This window comes from Lepisma saccharinum, chromosome 15 (assembly GCF_977018435.1).
Source record: "Lepisma saccharinum chromosome 15, izLepSacc3.1, whole genome shotgun sequence".
In the NCBI taxonomy this organism is placed as follows: Eukaryota; Metazoa; Arthropoda; class Insecta; order Zygentoma; family Lepismatidae; genus Lepisma; species Lepisma saccharinum.
The window spans coordinates 39,426,462-39,444,452 of record NC_139243.1 but is presented as its reverse complement, the minus strand read 5'-3'; the positions used below and the strand labels follow the sequence as shown (position 1 = coordinate 39,444,452).

The 17,991-nt window shown below is 39.3% G+C and overlaps 2 protein-coding genes across 6 annotated transcripts in view; both read right to left on the bottom strand.

Moving 5' to 3' along the window:
* Positions 1-1,054, bottom strand: part of Cp110 (Centriolar coiled coil protein 110kDa) — a 72,782-nt gene extending 71,728 nt beyond the window's left edge. For 4 of the 5 annotated variants that reach the window (XR_014443424.1, XR_014443425.1, XM_083136888.1 and 1 more), the window contains exon 1: positions 862-1,054. The gene's annotated coding sequence lies outside the window, so the exon portion shown is untranslated. The remainder of the gene's footprint in view (positions 1-861) is intronic. The other variant, XM_083136889.1, reaches the window with a different exon arrangement.
* The window catches only part of LOC145999210 (uncharacterized), a 29,045-nt gene extending 12,463 nt beyond the window's left edge, over positions 1-16,582 (bottom strand). The window contains exon 1 of the mRNA XM_083136144.1: positions 15,181-16,582. Within this exon, the coding sequence (XP_082992270.1) occupies positions 15,181-16,582 (1,402 nt within the window). The remainder of the gene's footprint in view (positions 1-15,180) is intronic.
* Positions 16,583-17,991: the final 1,409 nt, after the last annotated feature.

Here is a 17,991-nt window from a genome sequence, read left to right as displayed (position 1 = left end):
AGGAAGAGCATTAACGAATTGAGAAAGAAAGATGGTTCCGAATTGCTGTGTATGGACAATGAACGTGGTAAATCGCAAGGTTATTTTACAAGTTCTACACGTAAATGCGACGTATTAGCATAATTTCAAATAGGGGCACGAAAGTAGATATTTTCCGGTGAACGAGGTTGCACCACTGCATAAATCGACAAAACACTCTCAGAACGCCCCCTAAACCTGTATGCTATGACGGCCATAATGTGTTACAGATTCGAAACAACAAGTAACAGTAAGTACTCGTAAATAAAGAAAATAAACATTATCTTAGTTAGAAATGCATTATTTCGCGTTAAGAAATGTTCCGCAACACGTTAGCAATGTAAAGAAGTCCGAAATATATGATTCGTAGGTGTTTCACCCATACGATAATAGTACCAATATTTTTAACTATTGTAACCTATACGTGACCCTACCTAACCTAATCTTACCGGTAAAGGTTCATGGGGCTAGGCGTCAATGGTTGAATTTCCGCTATGAAACATTCTCACATCACACAAAACACCTTCCAGATGTTAGACAATGCTACAGGAACTTATTACCGTAAGTAGTTTCTTCTGTAAAAATGAAGAAATCTGTCCGGGGAATATCAGATTAGTACCGATAAAACATTTGCATTCTCAATGGACGATATGTTAAGGAACCTGTCAAAACCACATGTCTCGTTGGTATCGAAAACTAAACACAAAGTACCGTAAACAATTACAGAGAAAATGGCATGACTGATTGTAGTAAGCACAAAAAAGTGTAATTTGCGCCAAATCATAAAGATCTAGTATGTTGGACCGTGATAACTGACGATACCTTTTGAGTGGTGATACTCACCTAAAGAGAGCTTGACGGATTTCTGTTTTCTCTGTCAGTTAAGGCGTAAATGTTTTCAATCTTATTACTCTTGTATTATCAGTGTGTTTTCGTCACAGATTCATCAATAATTGTGTTAACTATCTATACTGAATTAAATTACAAACTTAGAGTTCAAGCAACGATTAGCAGAACGCAGAACTGAAAGATTCGTTTCTCTCATATTGTTCAAAATGTAGCCAGATAATAATTCTTAAAAATAACTGTAGTAGCTAAATATCCCCCAATGACGTGAAACTTTGAGATTAACTTTCGCCAGCCGGCGAGCTTATGGCAGTAGTGGTGCAAACGATCAAAATATTTGTTCTATGTTCTGAATAGAATAAAATAAGAAGCGTGTGCAGCGTGAGGCCCAGTGCGTGTTCTGCAACAGGAAATTGCTGTGTCAATGACTGTGGGGAGAAACTGCCAAGGAAAGATCTCAGCGAAACACATTGAGAATGAGTGCCCCAGCACGGTGATCGAGTGTAAATATTGCAAGAAGGAAATCAAGAAACAACTGCTGGAATGTCACCACTCTGAATGTCTGAAATTCCAAATTCTTTGTTCTGAGAGTTGTGGTGTTGAAGTTATAAGAGAAGATGTGGACGCACGTTTGGATGAGGAATGTCAGAGGCACTTTGCTGTGTGTGCTTGGAAGGAAATGCAGTGCAGCTACAAAGGATTTCCTGCAGGGATGACGGAACACACGATGCAGCATCACTTCGAACTATCGAAAAGTGTCATCGATAAGCTCTGTTGCAGAGTTGAAAGTATTGAAAAGAAATTAGAGAGCGAAAGGAGTTTCTTGTGGAAAGTGGAATTCATAGCTGAGGAGATAGAAAGAGCTAAGAACAGTACTGGTCACGTGATTTACAGTCCTCCATTTTACAGCAGTAAGCACGGGTACAAATTAAGAGCCTTGATAAACATATGTTTTTTGGCCTTTCTGCGAATATCATTTAATTATATATATTGAAATAATGGCAATATGATTCCATTTTAAAATGGCCATTCAGAAAAACTGTAAAGTTTAGATTAGTTGACCAAGAAATGAAGGGCGAGGACGTTGTTCGTTGTTTATATTTGAACTATGACCTTAATAAACCCAGGGATGGTGAACGTAACCTAGGACGCTGACCACCAACATTAGTGTTTTACATTGTACTCAATACAATAGCAGAAATAACATTGTAGACAATGCAGTTTTCCTTAAATTTACTGTGAAAAAAAGTGAATAATGTTGAAAACACATACCCCCCTCCTCCCCCCCACATATATATATATATATATATACACACACATACATATACATACATATACATACATATATATATATATATATATATATATATATATATATATATATATATATATATATATATATATATATATATATACACACACACACACACACACAGGAACGTAGCTAGGTTCATCAGTTTGGACGGGCCCAAATGTCAGAAATTTCTCGATCAAATCATTAAGAAATTTAACAATAACCAACATTATGTATGTACAGCTGTATGTCGGTATATATGTATGAATGTATATATGAATGTATATATATATATATATGTGAGAGTGAGATAGAGAGAATGAGAGACAGACAGACGTTGTTAAATTAAAATCAACTCTCATATACACACGCACGTCACTCACCATAGTATGCAGGATGTTTTTCTGTCGGTATATATGTATGAATGTATATATGAATGTATATATGTATATATGTGAGAGTGAGATAGAGAGAATGAGAGACAGACAGATGTTGTTAAATTAAAATCAACTCTCATATACACACGCACGTCACTCACCATAGTATGCAGGATGTTTTTCTGGCTAGGGGGAGGGGGGTTAGAATTGTAAAAGTGGATAATACACTCTGGGAATTAAAATTGTACTAAGAAAAAATAATAATCGCGGCTAATTTTAGTGGGGGTTTGCTTGATTGAGTTGGCGTTTTAAGCCCACTTTATGCACAGGAAGGTTAATCAGGACTGGACTTACAGTTTAAAGTGGGATCCGAACCACTGTGTGCCTCCGCTGGGATCCGAAACCGGTAACCCTTGATTACATGTGGCGACGCTACCACTGCGCCATCGGCGAGGCCAGTATTTGGGGGGTTGCTTGCTTGATTGATTTTTCTTCGCTTTTCTGCCACTTTTGGCTAATTGCGAGAATCAGGATGAGTGGTAATGTGATGAAGTTGATGAATGGACACTCAACAAACACCCATGCTCAGACCGGAATTCGAACCCGGGACCCCTGGCATCGTAGAGCGATGTGCTAACCACTCCGTCACTGGGGCGGCTAATGGGGTTTTGCATTTGCCACTTTCTTTCTTTCTTAGGTTAACAGTCCAAATTCTCTGACAGACCGACACCGAACAGCGGGATATTTATTTTATTTGTGAAACAAAGTTTCTACCGATTTCCCGTCATAAACAATTTCTGGAAAGAGTACATTCGTGATTCTATTGTATTCAAGCTGACAGAGACAAATTTGAAAGTGTATCGCCTCGCACACTTGCATTTAGGGTGTGACAAACTTGAGGAAGGATGAAAAGAAACGGACAGACCGTCGGCCAAATACATTGGGATACATCCCATTCTCTCTGCCGTCGGCATTCAGGAAGCCAGAAGCCAGAATGTCCACTGGGCTCTTTTCCGCCCTTTGCGTTTACAACCGCGGGAGGGTTTCTCTGACATCAAGATGAAACTGCCTTTCGTGTATCTCATACTTCAGTACTACAAAGCACGTACTGCTGTTGTTTCTTAGAGTAATGAGCAGGGGTGTAGATTTATAGACGCTAAGATCTTTTAAAACGGCAGACAAATAGGCACCCAACATGATGAAAATACACGCATGCACTTGATGGCACAACTGTTGACTTGATTGTTTTGGTATTTTATTGTATTTTTCTTATATTTGCGTCACTTTATTTACATTCGGTTAATGGCAACTAATATGATGAATAGTACATGAAATTGATGATATGGAAAATGCTTTATTCAAAGAAAATAATAAGAAGAAATATGAATTTGAGCATATTGCAGGGAAGAACTTGGAAATTGTGGATGCATTTACTGCTTTTGCTTCGTTGTTATCCTACCCTTTTATTCCTACGATAATATCTAGTTCTCAAAAACTGGCTTTAATCGCGACGTTGAGGACGAATGATGATAAGATGAAAGGAGAATCACGAAGGAACATTGACAAGAAAAGGCAGAACCCGTCATAGGATTACACTGGCTGTGGGTCCACATACCGGAGTCTCATTAATCTACAGCAATGCAGTCCACGGTGTGCTACATGGAAGAAAGGTTGATACTTCAGCGCCCTCCGTAAACACCACTTCCTATTATAAATAATATTGGTGGTTTACTGGGATACCGCAAGCGCACTTGTGTGTGTGTGCGCGTGTAACAAAAAATAATAATTACGCAATATTAATAACGATGTTGGTTTTGAGAGTAGAATTTTACTAGAAATGGATGTTGAGCAGTGTATACTTGCGTCAACATAACTGAAACATCGGAACTACAGACTTCCCTTCCTCTTTCTTTCACCCTGCTACTTGTATGCTAGGGTTTCAAATGCGGTGATGGATCTGTAATATGGGAATATAACTCCAATCAGTGGCGGCTCGTGTTGAACCAAAGTGGAGGGGCGACAGCTCATAAATTTGCTCTACTTGTAATGTGAGTTTAATTGATTAATTTCGTATATAACAGCCAACATGATAAGAAATTGATATATTTGTCTTTACCGAATATCATGCTTTGCACGTTTGCACATATTATGATAAATTAATAATTATTTAACAGTAATGCGAAGATTACGAAAGATGGAAGAAGAAATAGAGTTCTAACAGATTTAGTTGTTTGTTTTTTAACTTAACAGAGGGGAAAATTGATAAGCACAATGACGAATATTTACGTGCATTGAACGTGAAAATTTCTAGCAAAAATGTTACACAAAAAACGTTTCCTGTCCAACATGACTAATTGATATATGAAATAGGGCAGCAAAGTAAATATCTCACTGGAAAGGTGATATCTGCGTTACCAGAAGCTCAAGCTCTACAGTAAAAACTTCAAACTTACCAGAAATCTTCTTCAGACATGCTTGTTCACCAGAAATCTTCTTCAGACATGCTTGTTCTAGATTCAAATTCGGTCTAGGCCGGCCTAGGTTTTTTATGTTTATTTTATTCATCTAGACTTCTGGGAGAAAAACTTCGCACCAACAAGTTCTCCACATAGCTCATCGCAACAAACGCACAACTACAGCACACTACCGAAAAAGCTTCACTTTTCCATGGAAAACGAAGAAACAACAAGCAAAGAGAATCGAGTATTCTCTTTGCAACAAGTGTCAATGCTATCGTCTTCCCATGCAGTCATTTTATTGCCTCGGGGTTGCCAGACAATTTTGCCAAATTTTCAGAAATTCGTAGTACACAGGTTCCTGTAGCGGCTCTTGGTGAGTTAAGATGACTAGTTTCTAATTTATTTAACAGCCGGCTTGAAAAGAAATTGTGAAACTTTGTCACACTATCAGGGTTTTTTCAAAACGTGCTAATCAAAACATGTAATTAATTCTAATTTTGTGAGTAACACGAAGCTGTAGCCGACTTCCGTGGCTATAAAAAGCCATGGATCCTGGGTTCGAATCCCGGCCTGGACATGGGTGTTCTTTGTGAGTGCCCTTCCATCATTTAATTATCACTTATCCTCATCGTCGTGATTACCGAAAAGTAGCAGAAAGCGACGGTAAATAACAAATATCAAGCACCTGTCTGTACTTTTTCAGTTACCGATATTTTCTTTCCTCATTGGAAATTGCATTATTTATTGCTCTATGGAATACAGAATGATTTCTTTCGACGGTTGGTAATTTTCTTTCTTACGTTAACTTCATTGCTTCTGGCAACTCGTCATTGTTTACCGTTCTCCGGAGAGAGGGTCAGTTTCGCCTAGGGGGTTGGTTTCGGACGACAAACCCTCCGTCCTCCCAGCCCATTCCCAGCCACAGATCCCGCGCGTGTTATTCCGCCAGTTCCCTCGCCTCTTACCCCTCGCGGCAGCGCCTGAAAATGCTCTACGTCTCGTAAGGTGGGAGGACGCCGCCCTGCCAGACTTCTCTCGAAGTTCCGTATTACCCCGCACGGTGGCCTGCAAACTTCGCAATTGTCGCGGAAGAATGAATACAGAACCGACTAACCAACGATCTATAAGCAACGGAATATTTGTAATTCAGACAATGTAAAATATAATATACAAATGTTAAAGTAATGTTTGTTCACTTGTGATTACACACTGCAGTGCGGCGTCCGTATAGTCCTTATGAGCGGCCGCCCCTGACTCCAATAAATCCTCAGCTGGGCATCTCATATATATAGTTTATACCAGAATCGAACCTAGCACCTTCTATTTCGAGGCGACCTTCAGGGAGGTCCCTGTCTGTTTTCCAACTGGTTGTGAACTTCAAGAATGATGACGCTGGATATCAAAATTTACATACGTTTATGGTATAATTTCGTAAAAAATAATCTTGTTTGTGAATGCAGAACTATTGTAAATATTTGATGGCACTGGAACCTCGCCCTTTAATAAAGGAACATTGAATTGAATTGAATTGATATAACAGATTTCACGCAGTTATTGGCTAATATTATTTTTATGCTTCAGCCGAACGTGGCTTTTTATGCACCCAGCGATGCTACTTTCCTTCAGCCCACTTCTACAGTTTTTAGAAAATTCCGCTTCCGACGTGTAAGCGTAATACACTATGAAACCAGATGTCCCAGACTCTAACTCTGGTCAGGCATGATTGTACTATGCTTGTCCCATCACCACTTCTTCAGTTCATCATTCATCCTCAACGCCGCGATTAACGGAAAGTAACGAAAAATAACCAACCTAGAAATGGAATTAGAAAATGTTCTCTGGAAATTGCACAAGTTGAGTACACTACCCCGTGGGACGAAGATTTCCGCTTCTATGAGTAATGATTAATTGACTTGCTTTATTTTACATCGGTTTTTATGCCACTTTTGGCTAATTTGCGAAGATGAGGATGAGTGATGATACGATGAAATTGATGAATGGACACTTACAACCATCCATGCTCAGGCCATGATTGGAACGCAGGACCCCTGGCGTCGTAGCTAGATGTGCTAACCACTCCGCCATTTTCCTTGAGTAATTATACAAATGATAACAGAAAGCTCTTTAGAATTTGAAAAGCTAATGTAATCTCGTATCTAAAGCATGTACAAGATCATTGTTTATAATTTAGTACATACCTCGTTATCTTCCATAAATGAGGGGTGGCTTATTTTTCATTATGGTTAAGTGTTAGCGGCAATCCCCCTCCCCCTGAAGTTTTATCTTGGAACTTCTATCACACTTCTATCCCAAGGGACATCTGTTAGCGCTTACCAGTCAATCGGCTCGAATTTTGACCTGGCAGGGAAGAAAAGTAGCTACATTTTCAAAAGACCTCCGAATTCCCTTAATAGCCTGGTGCAAATTCTCAGAAATGTGGCTGTAAAAAGTGTAGGAAGCATTTTTGAGGAAAAGCGGACAAACAACATTTTCTGAATGTAATTGATGTGCTGATTCTGAATATTTTGTTTGCCACTCTCGATTTTGATGTTAAGTGCTTCAAATCACTAAAAAACAAAATGGCGGCCATACGAAATGAGCTTCAAATAATTTTTGAAGGAGCAGAAACAAAATATTGATCTTGGTGTCAAACATTATGTTTTTGGGTATGCTGAGTCCAAATATTATGTTTTCTAATCTGAAATTTTAAGCTATGTGCTCCAAATCGCTAAAAAAAACAAAATGGCGGCAATACGAAATGAGGTCCTAATAACTTTTAAAGGAGCAGAAAGAAAATAGTGATCTTGGTGTCAAACATTATGTTTTTGGGCAGGCTGAATCCAAATATTATGTTTTCTAATCTGAAATTTTAAGCTATGTGCTCCAAATCGGTAAAAAACAAAATGGCGGCCATACGAAATGAGCTCCAAATAACTTTTGAAGGAGCAGAAAGAAAATAGTGATCTTTGTGTCAAACATTATGTTTTTGAGTATGCTGAATCCAAATATTATGTTCTCTAATCTGAAATTTTAAGCTATGTGCTCCAAATCGCTAAAAAACAAAATGGCGGCCATACGAAATGAGTTCCAAATAACTTTTGAAGGAGCAGAAAGAAAATAGTGATCTTGGTGTCAAACATTATGTTTTTGGGTATGCTGAATCCAAATATTATGTTTTCTAATATGACATTTTTTAAAAGTGTTGTAGTTTTTTTCCTCTTTTTTAAACAAAACAACCACAAAAATGACTAAACTTTTTTTTAACTTTATTTCAGAATGATAGAAACATAGAACCATGGATCCACCTATAAATTTTAAAATGAGCCATTATCTTAAGATGTTTCTTATCAGTTCCTCCAAAACATTGCCACAAACAAAGGATTTAGCTACTTCATATATTCAAGGTAGTAAGTGGCAAGGACACAATTTTGAAAACTGACAGGAATATTCTCCAGCGCCTCGCAACTGCCTATGAGGCAGGTCGTAATGTGGATCTAAATCGCATTTTGTGTCATGAACTAATGCCAATTCCAATCTCCCTTGCCAACACAAACGGAAATCTGAGAACAGGAAACAAAGCCATTCTAGCTGATGTGATGACCAAGGATGTAATTTGTCCATCTGATATATCAATTCCGTCTGCGTCATGCCTTAAAATAGATGGTCAAGCATTAGTTGTTGCACTTGGAAAGCCTGCAGGAGTTTTTAAACTTTGGTCAACTGGCAGATGTATTTCTTAACCTTGTTCTTTCTATGGGAAGAAGCTTTAAGAGGATTGATGTCACCTTTGATCGGTACAACGAAACTTCAATCAAGGCTGGAACAAGGGATAGGTTCTTGAAACATGCTCATTTAGTAAGGAGAGTAATAGAAAATTGATCCGTGCCAATCCCCAACAAATTCAGTGACTTTCTTGCTAACTCAGAGAATAAAAAAGATTTGGCCTGTTTTCTCTAATCATTTGATCAACAATGCTCCTGAAGACAAAATATTTGTAGAGTACCAGTGGGATTTCACAAGGAGGATGACGTACGGACAAACAATCGTGATTTGTCTATTGAAGGATTGCAGGTAAACCAAGAAGAGGCGGACACGCGCATTGTCCTTCACTGTCTTCATTCTGGTGCTGATAACATTGTTGTCTCAGCACGTGATGCAGATGTATTAGTGCAATTGGTATCGTTATTTCACAAGATTAGATGTACGAAATTGTGGTTGCGAGCAGGAACATGAAGTCAGGCAGAAGCTTTCATTTACGGATCCTGTCTTCGAAACTCTCATCCTATTCCACGTCATAACAGGATGAGACACAGTATCCTACATTGCTGGGATCAGTAAGAAGACAGCATGGAAAATATTTAACACTAATAATAATGATCTACTAAATATTGGTGTTGACGAATTGAAACAAGAAACAGCACACAAGGCAGAGAAGTTCGTATGCAAGTTGTATGGTGTACCGGAGGCAAGCAGCTGTGATGAAGCCAGAGTAAAGCTGTTCAGTAAGCACTGCCTCCCCCCCTTCCGATTCTCTACGGTTACATGTACAACGGGTCCACTATCAAGCCATGGTGTGGAGGTAGTCGGTCATACAAAAACGTGTGCTACCACCACCTACTATCTTGGGATGGAAAATGGTTGATGGACAGTTCGTTCCAAAACTTCAATCGCTGCCACCAATTACACAACCCTGCTACGACATTGTCACCTGTGGATGTTTGGGTGGTTGTATATCCGCTACATGTTCCTGCAGGGAAGGCCAGCTTGTATGTACTGCAACTTGCAAATGTGCAGATACTCGCACTAAGGAGTGCATGAATATCCGTGACTAAAAAAATGTTATACTATTCTTGTAGGCAAAATAAGGTTGAATAAGGATAACGTGCGGATTTAACATACACTGATACTGTTAATATTTCAATATGTCTTATGCTTTGAATAATATTATTATTTTTCATCTTTACTTTAGCAATGTTCTATACTTTTTTCTAAATTAAAAAACCTACTGTTACACTTTTTATTACTAGTTCAAAAGTATGGATATGAAACATAGAATGGATGCACCGCCATTTTGTTTTTTTGGGATTTGGAACAAACAGCTTAAAATTTCAGATTAGAAAACATAATATTTGGATTCAACATACCCAAAAACATAATGTATGACACCAAGATCACTATTTTGTCTCTGCTCCTTCAAAAGTAAATAGGAACTCATTTCGTATGTCCGCCATTTTGCTTTTTAGCGATTTGGAGCACATAGCTCAAAATTTCAGATTAGGAAACATAATGTTTGGATTCAGCATATCCAAAAACATAATGTTTGACACCAAGATCACTATTTTGTTTCTGCTCCTTCAAAAGTTAATAGGAACTCATTTCGTATGGCCGCCATTTTGTTTTTTAGCGTGAAGCATATAACACCAAAATCGAGAGTGGCAAACAAAATATTCGTAATCAGCACATCAAATACATTCAGAAAATGTTGTTTGCCCGCTTTTCCTCAAAAATGCTTCCTACAGTCAGAATTTTCGAAAAATATCCCAGTCTATAACGGGACGGGCTACAAAATCATCAGCGGCAGCTCCTGCGTTGCATCTGTTTTCGACAGATGCAAATGAGTACCAAGTGTTGCTTTGGCGTTCATGGTGCGGGAAATTTGGGAGCAATGTTTAAAACTATAAGCAAAATTTACTGAAGAACAATTTTGCAATATTTGCCATCAAATTAAAATTTCCACTAAAATACAGAAACATTTGCCAGGGCCACTTGGACGTTTGAGGGGGCCAGTGCTCCCCCAGCCCCCCTAACTACGTCCCTGTATATATATATATATATATATATATATATATATATATATATATATATATATATACACACACACTCATGCTCATAAATTAAGGATAATACAGGTTTTGGTGCCCCACGATACAGCACTGAAACAAACTAGTTGTGGTAGCACACACACATGTTGAACACACAAGAAAGACATCCACATACCCTGTTTAACCCTGTTTATTACAGAAAACGTGAGAAAAACCAAAGAGCGCACATACGATACAAAGCAAGTGAGATTGTAAAATGTTGTTCCGCAGTTCTTTGAGCATGTGCACAGGTTTCAGTATGGAATGTGATGCCCATGCACATTGACACATGCAGTACAACGGCTTGGCATAATCTGGAGGGGGTTGTCGAGCAGCTGTTGGGGTATGGCCTCCCATTCTTGCACCAGTGTCTATCGGAACTCCTGAAGAGTCCGAGGAGGTGGAAGACGTGCGGCGACACGTCGGCCTAGAGCATCCCAAGCATGTTTCATTCGGTTGAGGTCAGGCGAATAGGCAGGCCACTCCATTCGTATGATGTCTTCTGTTTGAAGGTATTCCTCCACAGTAGCAGCTCGGTGTGGCCTGGCATTGTCATCCATCAGGAGGAACGTAGGACCGACTGCACCTCTGAAAAGACTAACATAGTCTTGCAGAATAACATCCCGGTACACCTGACCAGTACCTCTGTCGAAGATATGCAAGGGTGTACGTGAACCCAGGATAATGCCACCCACACCATGACACCACCACCTCCATACTGGTCCCTTTCGACGATGGTACCGGGTCGCTATCTGGTTCCTGGTTCACGCCAGATGGTTACAAGACGAGAATCATTGTTGAGACTATACCTGGACTCATCAGTGAAGAGTACCCGAGACCATTCTTCCATTGTCCATGTCCTGTGTTCTCTACACCAGTTGTTACGGCCTACTCTGTGACCATGTGACAGTGGAATGCAAATTGCAGGCCTCCGGGCAAATAAACCGTGCCTGTTGAGTGGTCTGTACACAGTGTGTCTGAAAACAACTGTTCAGTGGCAGCTGCAAGGTCTCGAGCAAGGCCCCCGGCAGTACTCCGTCAGTGTCTCCGGGCACTGACGGTGAGATACCTCTCTTCTCGTGGTGTTGTACACTGTGGACGTCCACTGCTATAGCGCCGAGACACGTTTCCAGTCTGTTGGAATCGTTGCCATAATCGTGAGATGACACTTTGTGGCACATGGAGCACCTGTGACACGACCTGCTGTCTTTGGCCCGCCTCTAGCCGCCCAAGTATCCTTCCCCTCATTACATCATCAATATGTGTTTGTTGAGCCATTTCACACACACACTCACAATTCGCACAACCGAACACAACTGCACGCTTCCTGTAGGCACTGTACTCTGGTCAGCAGTTTCGCTCCTGTGAGTCATTTGTCTGCTTACAGCGCCACCACACACTGGATCAAGGTCATAGTCAACACAGGTTCTTTGGTACAGTACCCAGACATCATTTCAAGCTGCAACGTGCACATCAAATATTTCTTTGTATAAGATTCAGCATTATCCTTAATTTATGAGCATGAGTGTGTGTGTGTATATATATATATATATATATATATATATATATATATATATATATATATATATGGACTTCCCGATGTTGCAGTGGTAGCGTCGTCGCCTTGTAATCAAGGTGTCCCGGGTTCGACACCCGGTGGAGGCACAAGTGGTTCGGATCACACTTTAAACTGTAGGTCCAGTCCAGATTAACCTTACTGGGCATAAAGTGGACTTAAAACACCAAATCAATCAACCAACCACTATTCGTAGTAACGCTGAAAATTACTGGAATCGCATTTAATTGATAGGTTACTGTTTCTCAATGTTGTCCACCGTCAGATAATGGTGTCCTCTGAGGCGGATCTTCAATTTGGAGGACAGGGAATAGCCATTGAGAGACAAATAAAAAGAAGAAGCACAGGAATAAGCTTTTTAACCAACATGTCATCACAGAGGTCACTGTGTGACAAGGGCCTTTGTCATGGCGAACCATCCAAGATTTGGTAGTGCCCGGGCGCACGCGAACGTCTCTTTTAAGAACGTCGCGGTAGTAACATTTTGTCCTTTAAGTCTAAATTCGTTATGGACTGTCCCGACATATTCCCTGACTGTCGAAAATGATAGATGAGCCTGAAATTGATCTTGGATTTCCTAATTCTCACTTTTTTGGACTTGGTGAGGACAATGTGTGCCATTTCTGACTTTGAATATTCGTTTTCAAGATCGAACTCAAAGGTCTATCATTCGTCAGTTGTAATCACATTGTTCAGGAAATTTCTGTCACTTTAAACTCATTCCAGGAGATCACCAGCATAGGCGAAACCACGAATTTTTGTCAAGGGGGCAAGTACCAGAATAAACGTACAAATAATAATAATAATAATAATAATAATAATAATAATAATAATAATGACATTATCATTATTATAATAATTACTAGTGGTAGTAGTAGTGGTAGTATCAAATACGTTATTATTTTCATAAATTAAGCAAAAAGGGGGTAAAAGTCGGTACTAAGGCATTTCTTTGGAACAAACGATTTGAAATATTTTTTCAGCACATTCAAACTATATTTTTGAATGGTAGAAAATGAATGATAAATGCATTCAGAAAATTATTCTTTTTGTACATATAATATGTATAACTTTCATGTACAAGATATGTTTTACACATAGCCTATGCAACATGGAGCAACATACAATAAGAAAATACATATGCAACATCTAAATTGTGAAATTGTGCACGTATTCAAAGTTTATCAATACATATATACAGTAGTACAACACATATTATTTAAATGCATTAAAGAAAATAATGAAAGTGCAAGCGAAGCGACTTGACTTACTTGACTTATTTCCTGTTACTCCGCTATGGAGCATAGGGCCTCAACGAAGCATCGCCAACGGACTCTGTTTCCAGCCATCTTCCTTATCTCGTTCCAGGTCTTTCCTGCTTCCCATATTTCTTGCTCTATTGTCCTTCTCCAACTCATTCTTGGCCTTCCTCTCCTACGTTGTCCTTGTGGATTCCAGCTCAATGCTTGTCTCTCTATTGCCGATGGATCTTTCCTCAATGTGTGGCCAATCCACTTCCACTTTCTTCTTTTGATCTGTATTGCCACCGGTTCCTCTTGCGTACGTTTCCATAGATCTTCATTTGAGATAATATCTGGCCAATATATTCCCAGAAGTTTCCTTAGGCATCTGTTTATGAATGTCTGTAGGTCTTTAGTAATTTTCTTTGTTACTTTCCAAGTTTCACATCCATAAAGGAGAACTGACTTCACATTAGTTCTAAAAATTCGCAGCTTAGTTCTTATTGAAATTTCTCTGGCTTTCCAAACTTTATATAGCTGAATAAATGCCACATTTGCTTTCCTAATTCTTGATCTAACATCATCTTCTGTTCCCCCTGTATTTGTCACCAAACTCCCCAGATATGTAAACTCCTTAACCTCTTCAATATTTTCCTCATTCAAGTGGAAATTTTCCATCTTTTTTACATTTGTTCTTAATGATTTCGTCTTTGTACTATTTATCTTTAAACCAACTCTTTTCCCTTCCTTATCCAAATCTCCTAATTTCTTTTCCATATTACGGTATGTGTGAGACAGCAGACAAACATCATCTGCAAAACACAAGTCTTCTAGCTGTTGGGTGAGACTCCAATTTATACCTCTCCTTTTTCCTTCCGTTACCCTCTTCATTACTTTATCAATTACCATCAGAAATATTGTTGGTGACAAAATACATCCTTGCCTTACTCCTGAAATAACTGGTATTGGATCCGTAAGTATCCCCTCATGCACAACTTGGCATGTGGAACCATCATAGGAGTTTTTGATAAGATCAATCATATGTGCTGGAATGCCATATTCTTTTACAATTGTCCACATTTTCATTCTATTTACAGAGTCAAATGCTTTCTGGAAGTCCACAAATATAAGGTACATATTAGAGAAGTATTCCATACTCTGTTCTATAATAATACGCAGTGTATTTATCTGATCTATACAGGAACGGTTGCTTCGAAAGCCTGCTTGTTCTCTCCGGATCTTTTTCTCAACACATCCTTTAATTCGGTTTAAAAGAATTCTACTTAGAACTTTACTAGGAACTGAAAGTAGTGTTATGCCTCTCCAGTTATTGCAGTTAGTAATATCTCCCTTCTTAGGTATTTTTACTAGTAAACCTCTTTTCCAATCTTCTGGTATTGATTTTGTTTTCCATATTTTTGCAAAAAGTGGTTGTAATATTTCTATTGTCATATCCATGTCTTCCTTAAGAATTTCTGGTGGAATGTTATCAATTCCAGGTGCTTTACCACTCTTTTGTTCTCTCAATGCTTTTTTAATTTCTTCTTTTGTTGGTTCTTTAGTAGTTATTTCATCTTCTATTTCATATTCTGGCATTTCTTCCGGTATTTCAAGCAAATCTTCTGTCCCTTCTATGGTTTGGTTTAATACTTCTGAAAAATGTTCTTTCCATCTATTGAGCTGATTTTCCTTATTCGTAAGGAGTACTCCATCTCTATTTCTCACTGGGCGATTCCGTATGGTTTTCTTTTGAGACAAGATCTTTGTAATTTGGTACACTTCCTTCATATTTCCCTCATTTACTGCTTTTTCTGCCTTCCCTGCTAACTCACTGGTCCATTTTCTACGGTCAGCTCGCGCACTATATTTCACTTCATGATCTTTTTTCCTATATTCTTCTTGTAATTCTGCTTTCTTTTTCCTAGTTTTACACATATTAATCTTCTGCTTAATGTGTTTCCTTTCTTCTATTTTCCTCCAAGTTTCCTCTAACATCCAGTTCTTTTTCTTAGGGTTTCTATATCCCAAAACTTCTTTTGATACTGTTGTAAATGTATTTTTCACCTTTTCCCAGTGTTGTTCCACCTCATCACCATCCAGCTCCCCTAGTTCTTGATATTTGTTTTGAAGTTGCAACTTGAAGTCCTGTTTTACACTATTATTCTGTAGTTTTCCAATGTCAAACTTTGTGCTTTGTTTATTAAATTTCTCCTTTGCAGCCATAATTTTTACCCTAAAACTAGCTACCATAAGATGATGATCACTGCTAATGTCTGCTCCACGTTTACTTCTCACATCTAATAAAGATGTTCTCCATTTCCTACTTATAGCTATATGATCAATCTGATTTTGAGTTCTATGATCTGGGGATACCCAAGAGATCTTATGTATATTTTTGTGTGCAAATAGTGTACCTCCAATAGTCATTTCATTTGAGGCACACCAATCTACAAACATTTCCCCATTTTCATTTCTATCACCTAGACCATGCTTGCCAATCACTTGCTCCAGTCCAACATTTTCTGAGCCAATTTTAGCATTTAAATCGCCCATTACAATAATAACATCTTTCTTCTTAACCTTATTTATAGTGTCTTGTAATTCTTTGTAGAACTCTTGCTTTTCTTCTATTTCTGCTTGGTTTGTAGGTGCATAGCATTGTATGATGCTCACATTTCTAACCTTTGCCTGTAATCTGACCATAATTATTCGTTCAGATACAGGCTTCCAGTCCAATATACTTCGAGCAGTCTTCTTGTTTATGAGTATGCCTACTCCATTACGATGTTCATCATCTTCATTTGGTCTACCTGAATAGAGGAATGTCATACCACTAGATGTTTTCATCTCTCCAAATTCATTCCAACGCACTTCGCTCATTCCCAAGATGTCCAACTTATATTTCTCCATTTCTGCTTCTACTTGTTGCAATTTTCCTGCCTCATATAATGTTCTAACATTCCAAAACCCTACTACAGTTTTCTTTTTAAGTCCAAAGGTCGTCAACAGTTTGTCCGTCCGGCTATTTCCTCGTTTGGTTTCTTTAATAATCTATTTTAAGGGTAGTGGGTTATTGGCCCTCTGACCCCGAGTGCCATGATGGGGCTGCCATCTTTAGGCCTTGGCACTTGCCACTCCACAATGTGGGACACAGATGCAGATGTTCGCATTTGTTTGTTTGGGACTGGGTAGGAATATTGGGATAGGATATACTAGGTAAGATGGGGCGTTGCAGAACGCCTTAGTCTGGCTTCTCTTCTGAGACCTGTCCAGCATGGGTGACCCTGCTGGTAGAAAATCTACCGCTGGCATAGCTCTCAGCCTCAACAAAGCACGCAAACCCCTCCGCCCGCACGGTCAGTGCTACTTTAAGGCGGCGTTCCCTGGAGGGGCAAGCGAAGCGAGCAAGACAATTTTTAGATCCAATTTTTGAAACTGAAAACAATATTGATTTATAGGGCGCCATGGCATTCTCTCTTTTACAGCTTTTTTCATTTAGATCGTCCATGGCCGACTCCCGCCGCCCTTTAGCTACGGATCTGAACTTGACGATACTGAGAAAAGCAGGAATTGCGAGCAAAGCGAGCAAGAACATTTTACGAAATGTACTTTTATTTGCATAAAATTTGAAATTGAGGGGGGCAATTGCTTTTCTGAGCCAGTGTCGTCGGCAGTCAACGTTTGCCCCCCCTGCCCACCCTAGAATTGACTTCCGTCGAAGGTTGGAGGGGGCAATCCCCCCCGTGGTTGCGCCACTTCTCACCTAATGCAACTCATTCTTACTGTCAGTCGATGGTCAGACTGCACAAGACTAGCATTTCTTCCACACAGTGATGGATCCATGGCAATCATCAATTTCGCCGTATCACACAAGTCCTCGAAAGAGTTTATCGCAATGTTGGAATTCCTGTCCAACTCTTATTACGTCATCTGCACAGTTTATTCGTACTTTTGATCCCGAAATCTATCCTAATTTTTCTAGAGATGGTTCCAAGTTTAGATTCCACAATTCTGGACCTAGGATTCGTCCCTGTGAACATCATTGTGTTGTTGATTTTGAGGCCATGAACTTAAAACATCTTATATGCTTTCCTGTCGGTGCAAAGCTTCCATAATTCTGTCGAGGGTTCCTGGGCAATACCTATATGTCCTGAGAAGATACGGCTTGGTTGGTATAGGTAGTTGTCAGTTCAAAGCCTCACAACGCCGTCAACGTCTCTACCATCTGTAAGGGCCTCTTTTTTCAGTTCGAAGAGGGATGCAAGGCCATTTGAACCTTACAGCCTTGCGCCGGAGAACCAACTGCAATCGACTTGATA